At 53.8% G+C, this 18006-nt stretch overlaps 1 protein-coding gene across 5 annotated transcripts in view; it reads left to right on the top strand.

Annotated features, from left to right (window-relative positions):
- DIP2A (disco interacting protein 2 homolog A) overlaps window positions 1-14729 on the top strand; it is a 104217-nt gene extending 89488 nt beyond the window's left edge. For 3 of the 5 annotated variants that reach the window (XM_045852466.1, XM_045852467.1, XM_045852464.1), the window contains 12 exons: window positions 51-172; window positions 347-458; window positions 1503-1612; window positions 2100-2230; window positions 3221-3389; window positions 4067-4237; window positions 6303-6364; window positions 7035-7092; window positions 9220-9294; window positions 10780-10954; window positions 11650-11773; window positions 12397-14729. In XM_045852466.1, the coding sequence (XP_045708422.1) occupies window positions 51-172; window positions 347-458; window positions 1503-1612; window positions 2100-2230; window positions 3221-3389; window positions 4067-4237; window positions 6303-6364; window positions 7035-7092; window positions 9220-9294; window positions 10780-10954; window positions 11650-11773; window positions 12397-12649 (1562 nt within the window). In that variant the 3' untranslated portion in view covers window positions 12650-14729. Of the gene's footprint in view, window positions 1-50; window positions 173-346; window positions 459-1502; window positions 1613-2099; window positions 2231-3220; window positions 3390-4066; window positions 4238-5528; window positions 5559-6302; window positions 6365-7034; window positions 7093-9219; window positions 9295-10779; window positions 10955-11649; window positions 11774-12396 lie in introns of all 5 variants that reach the window. The other 2 variants (XM_045852468.1, XM_045852465.1) reach the window with 2 other exon arrangements.
- The last annotated feature ends 3277 nt before the right edge of the window (window positions 14730-18006 follow it).

The raw sequence follows: 18006 nt of genomic DNA, 5'->3' as shown, positions 1-18006 counted from the left end.
CGAGCTATGCTCAGCCCCCACGCTGAGCCTCTGACCTTGTGTCTCCCCAGGGGTGGACCTCATTGCTGCCTTCTACGGCTGCCTGTACTGCGGCTGCGTGCCGGTCACTGTGCGGCCCCCGCACCCCCAGAACCTCTCTACCACGCTTCCGACTGTCAAGATGATTGTGGAGGTGAGTGCACGCTGTGGCCCCGCAGGGCCGACCTCACTGTGGGCCTGCCTGTGTGCCCGTGGGCCCAAGGGTCTCTCCTCCCAGCGTCTGGTCATCTCTTCGGGGCCGTTCCTGTGTAGGGGTTTGCACCCGGGCGCCATGTCTCACTGGGCCTTTGGTCCCTGTGCCCTTCAGGTCAGCAAGTCTGCCTGCGTCCTCACCACGCAGGCCATCATGCGGCTGCTGAAGTCCAAGGAAGCGGCAGCCACCGTGGACGTCAGGACCTGGCCCACCATCCTAGATACAGGTACACGTCATCGCGCTGTTGGTGTGCATGCGGGTCCGCACCGGGCCGAACCTCCTCCCCTTCGTTGTGGTCGGGATTGCACTGTCGCCCCCCAGATGAGCCGAAGTGAATGGTGAGGGGCTGCCAAAGGGCGCCTGCTGCCTTGCTCCCGGCAGCTGTTTCCACCGCTGGGACTGGTCTCGTGGGATGGAGGGAGACGAGGTGCAGTTCACGTCACTCATGGTGGGGTCTGTACCGCCAGTGGGGAGCGAAGATCCCTGCCTGAGACTTGTGTGCCCGTGGCCCACGGCTGTCTGTCATGCCTGCACGGGGGTGGCAGTTGTGGGGACATGGACAGGCCCGCAGTATGTGTGCACGCATGCACATACACCCTTCCCTCGTTCCTGTCATTGGTGAATGCTGCCTCATCCCATGAAATGAAATGCTGCTTGTGGGACAGCTGAGAGGTCTGAAAGCCCCATCTCTCTGCCTTGGGTGGTCAGGTCAGCCGAGGGCTGAGAATGTCCCCCGAACCTCATCACGATGCCCCAGACAAGCAGTCCTGCACAGGCTCCTTTGGTGACTTGAGATATGCAGCCACATGGGTGCCAGGCAACGAGCAGACAGGACTCCTTTCTACCCCATCATACTCGTCTGCCCTGGCACTCCAGGGCACCACGTCTGAGAGGAGGCCACGGACTGTTCCCGGCACCCGCCAACAGGCACAGGAGTGTGCCTGCGGCTCCCTCACTGCCAGAGTTCTTGCTGACCCTGGCTGACCTCAGCTTCTGTGACCCTCCTACTGCTGACCGGAGGACTCCCCTGCAGCTCTGTGGCCCCTTTCCTCCCTTGCACGTTCGTCTCGCCCGCCGCCCCTCACCCACACCATCAGCACTGTCACGGTGGGTCCACACCATGCAGTGTTCCCTGGGGGGCTGAAGTGAGCTTCCCCACTCACGCACAGCCCGGCTCCCATAGCCCAGCACCTGTCCTGAGCATCCTCGCCAGGGCTCACCTCTCCCGTGCGAGCCTGAAGAAGTGTTAACAGGCGTCTCCCCTTCACAGATGACATACCAAAAAAGAAGGTGGCGAGTGTGTTCAGGCCGCCCTCCCCGGACATGCTGGCGTACCTGGACTTCAGTGTGTCGACTACAGGGATCTTAGCGGGTGTGAAGGTGGGTCCTTTGGGTGTAGCTCCTGCTGCCTCAGCCCCTCGCATAGCAGTGGGGAGAAAGGGTGTTGGGTGCAGGTGTGTGGGGGCCTTTCCTCTCACCCAGAGCCTGAAGCAACAGTGTAGTTCCTTCACGCTTGTCTTTGATGCCAGTGAAGTCCACAGTTGTGTTAGCCTCTGAGTAATACACATTCTGATGTTTTATGGTAATGTCTGAGCTTGTGGATTTATGGCTGACTGGCCTCAAGGAGCGTATGGCTTTCACGGCCCATCTCCTTACCAGGAGCTAAGTGCTTCATTAAGATTGTTTATCATCCTGAGATCTCATGAAGGAGATTTTTGATGTGCCATTTCCTGGGCATTATTGGGTTTGTGCGGGATTGTGAGCCAGCCGTCCTTTCAGGAGGTAGATGTGTGGTGGACGGCAGGCACTGTTGTCAGTCCCTGTCCTTCTGCGCATCACTGAGCAGACCGTGCATTTCCCCCCTAAGATGTCACATGCAGCCACAAGTGCCTTGTGCCGCTCCATAAAGCTGCAGTGTGAGCTGTACCCCTCCAGGCAGATCGCCATCTGTCTTGACCCCTACTGTGGCCTCGGCTTCGCCCTGTGGTGCCTGTGCAGGTGAGTGTGCGGGTAGAACATGCAGCTGAGTGGAGGTAGAGTATGCAGGTGAGTGTGCAGGTAGGGTGTGACTGGAAGTGGAGTTCGGGTAGTGCGCAGGTAGAGTGTGCATATAGCATGCATGTGAGTGGAGGGAGAGAGTATAGGTGAGGGTGCAGGTGAGGTGAGTGGAGATAAAGATTATAGGTGAATGTTCAGGTATAGTATGCAGGTAAGTGTGCAAGTAAGTGGAGGTAAAGAGAAAGAGTATGGGTGAGTGTACAGATTAATGCAGGAAAAGTGTATGGGTGAGTGTGCAGGTGCATACAGGAAGAATGTTCCAGTAAGTTTGCAGGTAGAGTGTGCAGGTAGAGTGTATAGGTGAGTATACAGGTAGAGTGTACAAGTGAGTGAGGGGGAAGAGTGTACAGGTGAGTGGAGGTATACTGTGCAGGTGAGAGCAGGTAAGAGTGGAGGGTGTGCATGTGAGTGTGCAGGTACTCCACCTGCTGGGTTGGCACTACGTGTAGTTCTTTAGAACTTTAACATTCTAAGATGCATTTTTGGTGCCAGAAAGTCAAAGATCCACGTGTGAGGGGGTTTCTTTGGGGGTGGGGTGGGTTTGAGTCTGGGTCTGAAATTGAGTAAAAGAGTGAAAATACGTTTCTTGTTAAGTGCAGACATTATCCATTACTGGTGATTGGGAAGGGACTACCAGCGGCAGGTCTTTGGAGTCAGAACACCGAGTCCCCAGCCAGCAGACCTTTCCCTAACTGTGGTGCTGGAGGGAAACCGGGACCCCCTGTGCATTGCCCCCCTGCCCCCACAGTGCTTTTTCCACGGAAACTCCCACTGGACGTTAGAGAGAGTTGTCCCCCTGTTCCATCCTTGAAAAAGGAAAGAGGCGCCACCTCGGGCGCATTGACACAGGCAGGCAGGGTATCTGGAATGCACAGGTGATGCACCTGGGCAGAGCGGCTGCAGCTGACTTGACTCTCTATGGCCCCACAGTGTCTACTCTGGACACCAGTCCGTGCTGGTGCCCCCGCTGGAGCTGGAAAGCAACGTGTCCCTGTGGCTGTCAGCTGTGAGCCAGTACAAGGCCCGCGTCACCTTCTGCTCCTACTCGGTCATGGAGATGTGCACCAAGGGCCTGGGCGCACAGACAGGTGTCCTCAGGGTGAGTGCACCTGTGCCCAGGGCTGCCCGTGCCCTGCTGTCCTGCGTCTCTCCTCAGGAAGTACCAAAGCCTGGGGTTCCCAGGTTAGCTCTTAACCGGGCCACTGGAACCTAAAAAAAAAGACCCCTAACATAGCTCTAAGCAGTTGTGGAAACAGAGCAAACCCTCACCAGGCACTGAACCACACTGGCTCCGTGTCACTTCATCCCAGCACCCCCCCTGCTGGCAACTCCTCACTCACCCCCCACCACACCTGTGCAGAGGGAAGTTGCTCCCTGCATCTGCGCACCCATGTGGCAGGAGACAAGGGCATGGGGTGGGCTGGGGTGTGGGGCTGGCTTGGGACAGGTACATGGTCAAGGGTATGGGGGAGCATGGGGAGGGAACAGGTCTGACACTAGCTCTGGGTGCATCTTGGAGGCCTCAGGACCCCTAAGGACCTGGGGCAGGAGCCAGGAGAGAGAGCCCTGTGGAGCTACAGCCAGGTGAGCGGGAGGGCTGGTGTGGATGTGGAGCAGGTGGGTAACCTCGAGCACTTCTGTACTTAGAGTTTTGTAGGCTGAGGCCAAGGCAGAGGAGGTGGGGTACACATTCAGGTCGCACATGGGTCCCCTCAGGAGCTTCCTAAAACAGTGCGGAGGGCCCGATCTCACCCTGCTTCTCCCCCACCCCCACAGATGAAGGGGGTGAACCTGTCGTGTGTGCGCACATGTATGGTGGTTGCTGAGGAGCGACCCCGGATCGCGCTGACACAGTCCTTCTCCAAGCTGTTCAAGGACCTGGGCCTGCCCGCGCGTGCCGTGAGCACCACGTTCGGGTGCAGGGTCAACGTGGCCATCTGCCTCCAGGTAAGGTGGCTGCACTGGGCGCCCCAGACGGACAGTGTTTGAACCTTTGCTCTTTGTTGTGCTGGCCATGTCCACCTCTCACCCTCTGAGCCTTTGCTGTTTCATTTCCAAATAGTTTATCTTGGAGACCTACGAGGGTTCTTTTAAAAGATACAGTGAAACCTCAGTTCTTGAACTTAATTCATTCTGGAAAACTGTTTGAGAAGCAATTTGCTCGAATACCGAATCTCCTTTGTCGCCCGAGAGACATGTGACTGGTCGTACAGGTATCAGCTGAAAGAAAGGGTTGTTGGGTAGGGAATCGAGACCAGAGTTTGCCCAGACACTGAGACGTTTTATCCTTGAACAACTTGGTCAAGAACCAGATTGTTTGAGAACCAAGACGCTCAAGAACCGAGGTTTGACTAGAATCCATGCTCTTCGTGAACAAGGCTTACTTGGAAAAAACAAATTGTTTTTGAACAGTGACTTTTTCTTACGTGGAAGAATCTAAGTTGGATACAATGTGCAGTGAACTTTTTAAAACAACAATAAGCATTGTTTTAAGACATCTAGCAGTTTTAAATTGAAACATCAGTGTGGTAATTCGTATTGCCTTGAATTCATACTTGAGACATTAAGGTGTTGTACTGGTGCTTCCTAAAAGGAAACATGAAGTTGCAGAGATTGAACAGTAACTGCAGAGCAGTTGGCAGCTTCTCAGGAGACTCTGGTTGTTTTCCCGATCCTGTACTACTATCTCAGTGTCACTTCTTTCTAAAGACGCTCTGGACGCCTGCCCACCCACACAGACGAGGCAGTTGTTAGAGGAAAGGCAGCACTGGACCCAGAGCAGGGAGGGCCCTGGGGTGGGGCTCGCTCTTGTTTCCAGAGCCTTGGCTCCGCTCGGCCTTCCTCCCAGAGCAGCCGAGTCCGGGCCAGCCGTGAGACTGTGCCGGCCACTCCAAGCCTCAGACGCTTGCCCTGGGCAGAGGGGGTGGGCTGGGGTGCCCCCCTCACGCCCTCCCTGTTGTAGGAGTGGGACCGAGCCCTGGGCTGCTGGTGGTGTAGTCAGCAGCTGCAGAGGAGTCGCGCCCCCTGACTTGGTGTTGGAAGGTCACCCCCTCTGTCTGTCGGCACACCGTGTGCGGGTGCGGAGTCTCACTGGGGTATTTGCATTTTCCCTTTGAGAGGCAGTGATGCGTTTTGCTGTCTCTTACCGTGTGTTTCTCACGTGGCCTGTTGCTTTCTGTTTGTCTCCTGTGGCTGTCTCCTCCTGTCTCGCTCTTCTGGCCTCCTTTGCCTCTGTCAGCCCAACAGGCTGGGAAAGCTGGCTGAGCAGGTACGACCTTGACCTCGACCTCGAGGTGCCTCTGTGCTTCCCCCATGAGTTCCTGTGGCCTTCTCCTCAACTCCAGACAAATACATGTTTCTTTTGCTGTCTGACTTTGCTCACAAGGGATATTATTTTACATATTGTAAAAGCTCCTTTGTAATCAAATTTAAGGGTAAAACTGTTTTCAAGAATTTAGCATTCAAGCATGACCTCTGGAGGAAAGGGCTGTTGGGTCTCAGTGAAGCAGTTTGGCTGTGTTGTCTGCGATCTTCAGAGAGAGATGTAGAGCAGAGTGTCCCTTTAACCCGCTGTTCCTTATCTAATAAAATGGGACGTAACTCACTTCACTCAGGGTCCCAGTGTCAGAGGTGAGGGAAGGGAGGCCATCACTCCGCCGACCCTGACCGAGCCTCTGCTGTGGCCAGCCCCCCACGGAATTAGGTCAGCTGGAGAGAGCCAGGCCTGGCCCGCGGCTGGGTGGAAATGCCCCCCAAACTCCTGAGGTGATGTTCTCACCACAACGTAGAGCCCAGCTGTTAGAACTGAAATGCACAGTCGTACAGTCGGGCATGTTCGTTCGGTGTTACTAGCTCTCACTCGATGTCACCAAGCCGCGCAGGTGTTTGGCTGGAAGGCAGCAGTGTCCCTGGGCAGACTCACCGCCGGAGCCGAGCTGCTGCCTTCCCGGCGGCGGGGAGGAGCTGTTGGGCGGCTGTGCGCGTAGATGCAGACGCGATGCTCTCCTTCCAGGGCACGGCCGGCCCGGACCCCACAACGGTCTACGTGGACATGAGGGCACTGCGCCACGACAGGTAACTGCCCTCGGCACCATGGGTGAGGTGGTGCGGCCAGGTCAGCCCTGACCAGACCCCCGGCGCCTGGCCAGCCATTGGCCAGTCTCTCCTGGGGGAGCCCGGGTCTCCCTCTCTGCATCCCTGTGTCCTTGAGGCTCAGTCAGTGTCCCTTTGTCTCTCATTCCCACAAGCAGAAGAGCCATGGGAGTGACCGAGCATTTGACATTTAGCTTTTTATGGGGCTGAGGACGAGTAAACCAACTGATAGCAAGGACGTTCTTACGCCATACCGTTTTGGGGTGGGACCTAGTGCTCCCACCAGTAAACGTGTGCTGCAGCTGCAGCCAGCCTGCAGGTGCGCGGCTCTCCCAGCCTTGAGGCCCGGGTGCAGGCCTGGGCCCTCAAACGGGGCCACAGTGCAGCTTGCAGACGCCCCCAGAGAAACCTGGAACAGGCTCCTGCCCTGAGCTGTGCCAGGCGAGCCAGGCAGGTAGAGTGCGTCCCCTGTGGCACCTGAAGGCACCAGTTGCGGTCACAACAAGGTCCTATGGAAGGCCAAAGTCTCAGGTGTTGTCAAAGGACTGAGTGTCACAGTGATAATTTCTGATTATCTTATGAGTTGCCTTTTTGGAGGTCACTACCTGTGTTGTAAATTGTATTCTGAAATTTTCCCCTTGTTAATTTTTAGGGTCCGTCTGGTAGAGCGAGGTTCTCCGCACAGTCTGCCGCTGACGGAGTCTGGAAAGGTAGTGGACGCTGCGTTTCTCCTGGTGGACACGGACGGCTGCGGGTGGGCCAGGCGGACACGGGAGGCCTCCCCTGCTGCAGACTCACGCAAGGGCTGGGTTAAGGCCTTACAGGCACGTCTGAGGTCAAAGCCAAGGACGGGCTTCAGGGGCGGGACCACAGAAGGAACTCCCACCAAGGGGCTCGAGGCCGTCGGCCTCCTCAGGTCAGGCCCAAGGTCTTCACACAGTCCCGGAGCAAGGGCCAGCACGACCCCACAGTTCAGCCCTTGGCCCAGGCGACAGCCAGGAAGGGGTCTCCAGCAGGGCCTTGGGCAGCAGGTGGAGTCCTAGACCCATGTTGCAATTTGCCATCGAAGCCAGTCCAGGCCTGCTGAGGCCCCGTGGGTGCATGGGGGTTGGGAGGTGTGTGGGGGGCTGGGGGGTGAGGGTGAGAACACCGGAGGTGCCCTGGTTAACACCGTGAGCACCGGGGAGGGGTCGGCAGGCCCAGGCCCCGGAGTACAGGGGTCTTCAGAACCAGGGGAGGCTGGGAGGAGGGAGGAAAGTCCACATGCCGATGAGGCCGTGTGATGAAGATGGTGTGACCTGGCAGCTGCCCTGTGCCATGGCCAGGGGACAGCAGGATAGTGGACAGGGCCACGTGTCCAGCATGGCCAGGAACAGACCACCCCCAACCCAGGCAGCCTGGAGGGCCGCCTGACTCTGCTTGCACACTGCTGTGGCCGCAGCTGCCTCAGGAGGCAGCAAGGTGCCTGGAGAGGAGCCCTTGTGTGTGCACTGGAGGGGGGGTGGGGGGGCAGGGGCAGCCCCAGGGCCTAGGGCAGAGGGCTCTCGGGAGGGAGACCAGCACCGCTGGAGCTGAGCTGGGGGAGGGGAGGCGGAGTGGGGGCACTCGTGGACCCCCGCACAGGTGCCGGCCTGTGGAAACATGCCTCCCTATGCCTGTCTTTAACGTGACTTGGGGGAGACCTTCTGAGAGGCGAATACGGGCAGTGACCTCCCCTTTCTGAGCACATTGCTGGAGCGCATGCCCAGTGGATGGCTCTGCTTCGCTCTCTTTGTAAACTTAGCTTATTTTTTCTGTGTCATTAAGTCTCAAAACAGTTCTTTTTTGTGTTTTGTAATTTGTCACTTAAGACAGTTCCATCGTTGTTTTAATCACCCCTCCTCCCGCTTTTGATGGAGTTTTTTCCCCTCCTCTTTTGCTTTTAGAATGATTTGTGCCTGATGAATTTGTCTTCTGGAAAGAGTTCTGGTGTCAGGGTTCAGGGCGCCCCATGGAGAGGGGTCAGAGGCCCCAGCATTGTCCAGGAAAACGGGACTGTCCCAGAGGACAGTGTGTGGCGAGGGCACAGTGACAGTGGGAGGAGGGCCTGGCCCTGATCGTGGGCAACGGCCTACACTCACGCCCCTCCTGTGACCCCTTGTCCCTGCTCATCTTCCCGGAGGACCTCACTGTCATTTCCCTTTTTATATGTGAGGAAACGCCACAGGACAGGTGACCACGCCTGGAGCAGCCACGTGGTCTGACCCGGGCCCAGCGAGGTCTCCCCAGGACTGGGCAGGGGTGGGGCCCCTGACCTGGACTGTTCTCCATGGCTCCTGGGTGAGAGCTGGTGCCTGTCTGTCCTCCATCGACACAGAGCAGGCGGCCCAGGGCTGGACCGACTCCAAGTCACGGTTAGCGCCCCGGCCCAGAACTAGGAGCTGGATGAAGCCGTGGACAGAGCGTTTGCATGCTGGGCTGGGGCACAGCTGAGTGGCGGGGCTGGACGGCCCTCCTGACTTGTGGGTTCCTGCGAGGGGGAGGTGGTCCTCGGTGGCCCTCCTGTTGAAAGACTCCAGGTAGAGCAGATGCGTATGGAGACCCTCTGTGCCCCTCAGTGACATTCAAAATAGGGTCTGGTCTTAGGAACGGAGGTAATTTCCCTAAGATTCTCATGTATTTTTATCTATTAAAGTGTTATTTCTGTTCACATTCAAGTTCACGTTGGCTTTAAACCTCCTGGTCACTCACATGTGCATGCCATGTCGTAGGGATCGGTTTCTGAGAGCTGTCGTTTCTGATGTCACCGAGTCAGGAGTCTTGTGTTGTCTTTGATGTGGGCGTGGTTCTCCTCCCAGATTCTCCCTGGAGTGAAGGTCATCATCGCGCACACTGAGACCAAGGGGCCCCTCGGAGACTCACACCTGGGAGAGGTGAGGCCGGGGAGTTGTGTTCTGGAGCCTCGTGCACCCCGGGAGCTGCTCCTCTCCCTCTTCCCATCTGCCCCAGAGTCGTGGGTTCTAAGCCCTTTGGGGTCACACATGCTTTTGGGAATCTGCCAAGCTCTTTGCCCTTCCCCACCCCAGGCACGTTTGTGGTCCTGTACCCAGAGCCTGGGTAGGATCTCGGGGTCCCCTGGGGTGAGTTCCCATTCCGGGTACCCTGCCAGCAGAGGGAAACCTTGAGTTTTGTAGGTTCTGAGAGGCTCCAGGAGCCACACCAGAGCCATCAGCATGGAGAAAGCAGAGGTCCGTTAAAATACGGTTCGTGCACCAAGCCAGGAGCCACAGCCCTGAGGGACAGGCTGGCACAGCGCAGGCGCCAGGGCTGGAGGCAGGGGTCCTCTGCTCCTGAGGACTTGCCCCCTGGCACGCCCGTGCTGTGCAGGAATCATCATGTCCATACACTTGGTTCATGCACGTGCGTCCAGAGTAGTCTGGGACAGTGGGACTACTGCCTGGAGGCGGGCTGGCAGGGAGCATGCAGATCTCAGCCCGAGTGCCCAGGTCGGACCTCCTGCCCCCAGCTCCGGGCTCTAGGGACGTGCCATGGAACCAGTGTCCTGGCACCAGGGGGGCACAAGGCCCCTGGTGGTCTCTGGTGTGGCCCGCCTCCAGGGTCCTGGTAGGTGGCACTTGGGTGGTCATCCAGACACTGCCCAGTCTCAGTCTCACTGAGACGAGGTGGGCGTGGGCCTGGGGCCTCCCGGGGCCGCTCAGTGTTCTCCTGGGAAGATGCGCCAGTCCGGCGGTGGGTGGGGTTGGCGTTGGTGTGGGGCCTCCCCTTCTGACGGGTGGGACCCAAGCCTATGAGGGCCACTTTGTGCCCCGAGATGGTCACAGAGGGTCTGTGCTGGGCTGGGACCCCACCTCTTGTGGCAGAAGGCCCTGTTGGCTGCCCTGTCTCCTCTTAGGGTGCTGCCTTATGGGGATGTCTGGAGCCGGTGCTCGGTCCGGGGAGCCGACTGTGGGTCCTAGAGGGGCCCTGTGTTTAGAGACATGTGGGGGCGGTGACACTGGGTCCTTCCTGCACGTGTGCACCCAGCGAGGGCACGTGGATGACACGTGTGTGGGTTCAGTCTGTGCGGTGCTCGCCCACTCAGCGAGCCTCACTTCACCGCGCGTCCCCCTGTGGGCGTGTCCGTCATTCCCTGTCCTTACTGACAGCAGTGGTTTGACGTGAGGAGCGGAAGTCGCCCCGTGAGCTCGTCCACTTTGCAGTCCTGGAGAGGAGCGCTCCATCTGGAGGAGAGAAAAGTTACTTGTTTGCTTTCTGTGCCTGTCACTTTAACTTGGTTCACAGGAAGAGAGACACTGAAAACACCCCTGCCTTTGTGTGGTGTTAATTCTTAAGTTCTCTTGGTGTGTGGATATCTCATGAGAGAACCTCAGCTCATTCTTGTCCTCCGGGCCCCACAGATCTGGGTTAGCAGCCCCCACAATGCCACAGGCTACTACACCGTCCACGGGGAGGAGGCGCTTCACGCTGACCACTTCAGTGCCCGGCTGAGCTTTGGAGACACCCAGACCATCTGGGCAAGGACTGGCTACTTGGGCTTCCTTCGGAGAACGGAGCTCACCGATGCCAGTGGAGGTGAGGGGCTAGGGTGACACCTGTGGCAGTGCTGTGGGTGGGGCGCCTGTCCACAGCCCCCGGGGTCTGCTGCTGCAGCTCAGGAGATGCCAGGCAGGTGCGGCGCCTCCGGGATTCCCGCTGGCGCACCGCGCCCCTGGGGGGAGCTTGCACCTGCGGGTGTGGACGAAGGGCACGCTCTGGCAGCAGTTGTCTCTGAAAATCACTGTTTGCCTCTGTGACTGTCCCCCACTTTCCCTGGGCCCTTGGCCTCTGTTGAGGATGTGGGGGTGACGGTGATGAGGTTGTCAGGTCCTCCCTAGGCAGAGCTCCCTGCGTATCTCACCAGTCATGTGTGGCGCCCTCCCCACACATGACTCCTCCAAGTGGCAGAGTCCTTGGGCTCCAAGAGGCCAGCCAGATGAAGCCTCAACTTTTGGTAGCCCCTGTAGGTGTCGTTTCGTTTACAGAAAGAGAAAGTGTTATTTTAAAACATCTGTTCACACGTTGATGTGAGTGTTCTGAATCGAGGGGATAGTCGGCACCCTCATTGGGGCCTGCTGCACGTCTCAGCTGGCAGGAGGCTCAGTTTTCAGGTGATGTGGGAGTAGCCGGCTCCCTGTCCCAGAGAGCCCAGCTCAGGCTGACAGAAACGCATGGAGGGTGCCCAGATGGCGCTGTGCCCCTCCGCAGTGTGCAAACTGTGCCCTTCACAGAGCGGCACGACGCACTGTACGTGGTTGGGTCCCTGGATGAAACGCTGGAGCTGAGAGGCATGCGGTACCACCCCATCGACATCGAGACGTCGGTGATCCGAGCACACCGGAGCATCGCCGAGTGGTAAGGGCCCAGAGGAGGAGGGTCCTGACCAGCGCCACCCCCTGGGGCAGGGGTGGGGCGGCAGGCCATCTTCCTGGCCACCCTGGTTCCAGCAGACTTGTCTGCCAGGCACACACTGGCAAAGCCCGCCTCTCCAGGAGCTGGGAGCTGGCCCTGGGCCTCGCCAGACTTGCTCTGGGAAACATGCACGGGAGACCCCTGGTGGCCCTTTGGGTTTGCTTGGTTTTTCCTCTTTTTCTCATTAGTTTTAAACCAAGAATCTGTCCCCGAATGCACAGGTAAAGTGTGAGCTCTCCACAGCTGTCCTGAAGTATTTCTGCATTGAATGTGAATTTTCTCATTTAAATGGATGTGACTCATAATTTCTTCACTTAGTGGGGAGCTTGCACTGGGACAGGTTCAACTTTCAACATCAAATAACGAATGCTCTTGACTTAGCAAGAACTTTAGTTAGAGTACGTAGTCCTAGCTTTTCAATTCTGGCCGAGGTTCAGCAGCAGCGCAGTGTCGGTGAATTTACACTTGTCTCTTCACCCTCTCCGCTGGGCACTCTTTCCCGTGTCTCTGTGGCCCCCAGAAGCTGCTATCCACACCCTGTGACGCTGTCTGTCTTCCCCCTGCAGCGCCGTGTTCACCTGGACCAACCTGCTGGTCGTGGTGGTGGAGCTGGACGGGCTGGAGCAGGATGCCCTGGACCTGGTGCCTCTGGTGACCAACGTGGTGTTGGAGGAGCACCACCTTGTTGTGGGCGTGGTGGTCATCGTCGACCCAGGCGTGATTCCCATCAACTCTCGGGGCGAGAAGCAACGCATGCACCTGCGCGACGGCTTCCTGGCTGATCAGCTGGACCCGATCTATGTCGCCTACAACATGTGAGCGCTGCTCACCGGCGCCGGGGTTCTGACCGGGCGGCCCAGGCTTCCGGGCACTGCGGCCACGGGAAGGCACTGGAGCGCGTGAGGCCACTGCTGTGTGCGTGCAGCCGCCAAGACGGAGGCTGCAGTCTTCCCGCAGTGCTGCGCCCCTCGCCCTGCTCACCAGACTCATCTTGAGTTCCCCGAATCTTATTTGAGAAGCCACTTCTAAATTATTTGAAGAAATTTACTAATCTTCGAGGACATTTACAAAAACAGAAACGTCAGTGCTTTCACAGATGGGGTGACGGGAACGGGAAGCGAAAGGCCGCCTGGAAGCGTGGGCACCACGAGGAGCTGATGTTATGTTACAGTAAACGGCAGGAGTGCCGTTCGTTCTCTGCTGGACTGCAGGTGTGCACTTTGTAGACTGAAAATGTAGTTCTTGACTTAAAAAATCCAATTATTTATTCCCACTTCAAACGACAAGTTTGTACACAGAAACTTAATCAAGCTAGAAAGAACCGGAGGCCCCAGCACAGCTGACTCACTTCCGTTTCATGGGGAGGAACGGAGCCCCAAACGGCTGATGCGAAGGGCGGCGGGTCCTGTCTGCCTCTCGGACCCCAGACCAGGCTCTCGAGTCGCATACTGTGCCTCCCTCTTCCAGTTTCTGTGCTGATGCTGGCATGCCTGATGGTCTGCACACGTCGTCCCTGACGGGCTGTGAGTGCCTGTGGGGCTGCCCAGGCCGGTGCAGATGCCCTGTCTCGGAGAGAGAAACCAGCATTTAGTTTTAACCCCTTTCCTGGGTTTGTAACTTACAGCTGTTTAGTCAATCGCTTGTTTTCATAACATCACAAAATACATTCTTCTCCACGCATGGAAGAGGGCTGAAGTACGTCCATTCTGAACCGGCGGGCTTTGGAGCGCCGGTGCCGGTGTCCGGGGTTTCCACGTCCTCAGTGCCGTCTGCAGCGCCGTCGAGCTGTGTAGAGAGCCGCGGTAGGTGGGCGTGCTCCCCTCGCCCTGGCTCTCCCCTCTGAGTCGTAGGCCTGTAAAACTCGGCCGGACCTCACTCAGTTACCACTGAACTGAGTGATCAAACGTTACAGTAAACCTAAGTGAAAGAGAATGTAAAATCCTTTAAAAATTTCTAAGAATCTCAAGTGAAGCTCAAATCTAAGAATATTTTTATATAGCTAATAAAGAGTATGTTACGAGGTTGTTGGGTTTCGGGGGAACTGAGGACGGGAAAGTAGGAATCATGCATGCCTCATAGAAACGACCAGGTGTTTCTGGAAATAGCCTGAATCAGTGCCTAACAAAGCTGTTTTTAATTCCTCACCATCTTCAACCCTCCACCAAGTAGGTCTGGCTAACCAGGCCGGCTGTCGCGTCCTACTCTTACCTGGCTACGAGTAGCAGGTGCGTTGTAGCTCGGTTTGCCTGCGGTGGTGGACTGCAGCGAGTATGTTGCAGCATACTGGAATTGTACTAACCTACTGTAATTATGTACATAATCTGTGTAATTTATTGTTCGACACACAGGTAGTGGATATTCCTTAGAATGGCCGGCAGGGGAAACAACTACCTAACCCTAATCTCAGTGTTGTAGTTTTGTAGCAGATACTGTAAAACTTTTGTATTGAAAGGTCAGTGGCAGTAAGACAAGTTGTCTTGTAAATTAAGACTTAAAGAAGCACATTAAAATGTTTTAAAGTTACTCTCTGGGAATTCTGTATATCACACTAAAATTTTTTATAACACTATGTTAATAAAAGTTATTGACTTTGTAATTTTGCATTTTGAAATGTGTGAAAAGGTTTTTAAAATTATCCCAAATAGGATGTATTTTATTATTCATTCCGTTTTTCTGAATATAGAAGTATTTATGTTTACAGCATACAACCTACAAAGCACATAAAAGTGTAAAGAAGAAAATCTATAATCCTACCTCTGAGTAATATAATAGCGTTAATGTTTGACATAAATCCTTCCAAGGATTTATTTTTCCTTTTAAAATTTTTTACAAAATTAGGCTCATATACTTTTATAATCAGCTTTTGTACTTAATAAATGACAGACTTTTAACTCTGTTACATATACTCTTTTACATGTTGTAATGAGTGTATCACGCAGGCATGCCGTGACTGCAGGGAGCTTGCCCTCAGTGGCTGTTGCCCACCGAGCTCTCCCGACAGTGCTGCAGCGGTCCTGCTCGCTGGCGTGTGGGCCCCTCCGCTCCCCGCGCTCCTACAGGTAGAGCGGGTGGGTCAGACCTCACGCCAGGTTCGAAGGCTTGGGTGCTCGCTGCCCCAGCTTCCCTGCGCCCAGCTCTGCCTTTCGGAATTGAAGAGGGACCCTATTTGCACGAGCCTGTGAGTTGTTCAGGAAAGACCCTGTGGCGTTGTCCAAGGGCAGTGGACAGTGAGAAACTGAGAGGTTGTCATTCGTTCCAAGTGCCAGCTAAGTATAGGGTACCTGATCACCCAGACTCCCAGTGACTGAAAGGGCCCAATGTCACGACGGGTCATTACAGACACCACTTCAAAGCAGAAACGGAAAAGGAACCATGAGGGACCAGATGCAGCTTTGATGGGGAGAGGGTGCTCAGGTGCACTGCCGCCCACTGCCAGTCCCGGCAGCAGTGAGCTGGACCTCCAGGTGTGTGCCCCAACGCTGCCGCGGCTCCAGGCGGAGAGCAGGGGGAGGCAGGCCATCCAGAAGCTGCTGTTGCACACCGAAGGAGTGGAGCACAAGTTCAGTGACGAGCAATGTTCAGCATTTACGTTCATATTGAAAAGTAGGGGAAGATCGTGACAGACTGAAAGCTCTGGGCATGCTAGCCAGTAAAACCGGTGAAAATTACTGTTAGAAAAACCAACCACTTAAACCTTTTGGAAATGGTCCTAAGGGCATACAGCAAATATAAAAAAGCATCTATGCATGGAAGTGCAGGAAAAAAGGCAAGAGTCTGTTATTTCAACCAAGATGGGTCTCCCGGAGCCCTCTTCCATCCAGCCTCCAGCCATGGAATGCAGCCTCTGCGTCCTGGATAAAATGCCACCGAGAATACAGGGGCGCTGGCTGCCCTTGCCCAGCTCTCTGAGTTGGTGGTTCCATGCCAGGAGATGCAAATTGAAAAGACCTCTGGCTACTGCCCCCCCGCAGCACATTAGGAGTGCTCGGCTCACAAAGCAGGGGTGTCACTCAGAGATGCCTGTGTCTCACAAGAGAGAAACAATGTGTCACTAGCAAGGAAACGCCAATAAATGGACAGCTGAATTCTTAGCAGCAATGATGGGAGCCAGAAGCCAGCGGGATAACACATTCAAAACACTTAAAAGTACTTTGAACAAAGAAGTGTATATTCAGCGATGCTATGTTTCAAAAAGTGGAGGCATGATATATTTCTAGGAGAAGACAGTGAATGTGTTGCCAGCTGATCTGCATTACCAGAAATACTGAAGTCCTGCAGGCTGAAAGCAGCTGACCTCAGATGGTTGCTTGAATTCACATTAAAGCACAAACAGCACTGGTAAAGATAAAGGTAATTAAAAGACTATATGAATGCATTTTTTTGCCTTAACTGAGTTACATATTATTGGTTGTATACGTACAGGAATGTGTGTGGAATATTTTTGCCAATAACAGCACAAAAGAAGGTGAGAGCAAAATTGTATTGAGCTAATTTACAGGTTGTAAAGCAATAATAACAAACATACCATTGGGTTTGTAACAGTAGATGCAATATGCATAATCATACCATAAAAAGGAGGAAAATGGAATAGAGGTATGTAGGAATAACATTTCTATTTCACTGGAATTAAACTAGTACATCTGATTCTGATAAGATATATGTAGTGAGCCCTAAAACAGCTGCTAAAAAACAGCTCAGAAAATAACATTCAAGAAATCTAAATGCTTTGTTAGAAAACGTTCACCTACTGCCAGAGACCGTGGTGAAGGAGTACGAGGGGCACAGAGACGTGAGGCACAGGGAACGGAAATGGCAGAGGTTAGTTGAGCTGTATCAGTGGTAACATTACATGTGAGTGGCTTAGTAACTCATTCAAAAGGCAAAGATTATCAGACTATGTATATGAAAGACCAAACTATATGCACATTTTATAATGATAGAAGGAGCAATCTATCAGGATGACCTAATAACCATATGTACATATCTAACTATAGAACACCAAAATGCAGCAAAACCTGACCGAAATGAAGGGGATGTGAATTGGAGACTTCAGTGTCCCACTGTCTGTAATGGGTAGAATCGCCAGGCAGAAGCACATCTGAAACTAATACACAATAATATTAAAGGTAAACTGTAATTGAAAATCAAAATTAAAAAAAAACTTGGCAGGAAATCAATACGGAAATAAGAGAACCTAAACAACACTATAAACCAAGTAGACGTAGCAGACATCTGTAAAACAATGCACCCCAAACAGTGTAACACCCATTTTTATCAAGTACCCATGGGACATTTTCTAGGCTAGACCACATGCTAAGCAATGAAACCTGAATGGATTTTATAAAAACAATACAAAGAACATTCTTCGCCACAGTAGAATAAAATTAGGAACCAGCAAAAAATATGAGAAACTAAGAAATGTGTGGGAATTGAGCAACATGTTCCCAAATAGCCAATGAATTAAGAACTCAAAAGGGAGACCATAACACACTTGGAGCTGAGTGAAAAGGAGGGACCGAGGAGAAAAGGACTCATCATGGACAACAGGGTGGCGACTGTGGGGGAGGGGATCTAAGGGGACCAAATGGTAGTGGAAAAGTAAAACAAAAATTTTTCAAAGTGAAGACAACATAAAAAACCTTATGAAATGTGTGCCTATATTAAGAAAGATTTCAAGTCAATAACCTAACTTTTCCACCTCAAGAGACTAGAAAACGAAGAGCAAACTAAGCCTAAAACAAGCAAAAGCAAGAAAATAATAAAAAGAGTGAACTCAGCGAACTAGATAATAGAAAACCAATAGAGAAAATGAATGAAACCAAAAACTTGTCCTTCGGAAAGATCAACAAAACTGACAAAACTTGTTTGCTAGGTTGACCAAGAAAAAAAAAAGACTCAATTACTAGACTCAGAATGAAGGAACATTACTACCAACTGTAAAAATAAAAACAAAAACATTATAAAGGAATACTGTGAATAACTGCATGCCCATAAATTAGATAAGGCGGATGAAATGGAAGAATTTCTAGAAAGACTAGAAAGCCCGACTCCAGAAGAAACGAATGATCCAAATAGACCTACAGCAAGTGCAGATACTGGATAATCAAAACCCACCCATCCAGGTGACTTCACTCCTGAATTGGACAAAACATTTAAAGACAATACCAATTCTTCAC

Source organism: Phyllostomus hastatus, unplaced genomic scaffold (assembly GCF_019186645.2).
Source record: "Phyllostomus hastatus isolate PE091 unplaced genomic scaffold, TTU_PhHast_1.1 phas_contig_948, whole genome shotgun sequence".
In the NCBI taxonomy this organism is placed as follows: Eukaryota; Metazoa; Chordata; class Mammalia; order Chiroptera; family Phyllostomidae; genus Phyllostomus; species Phyllostomus hastatus.
The sequence above is the reverse complement of the archived record's forward strand: the minus strand, read 5'-3'. Positions and strand labels throughout refer to the sequence as shown.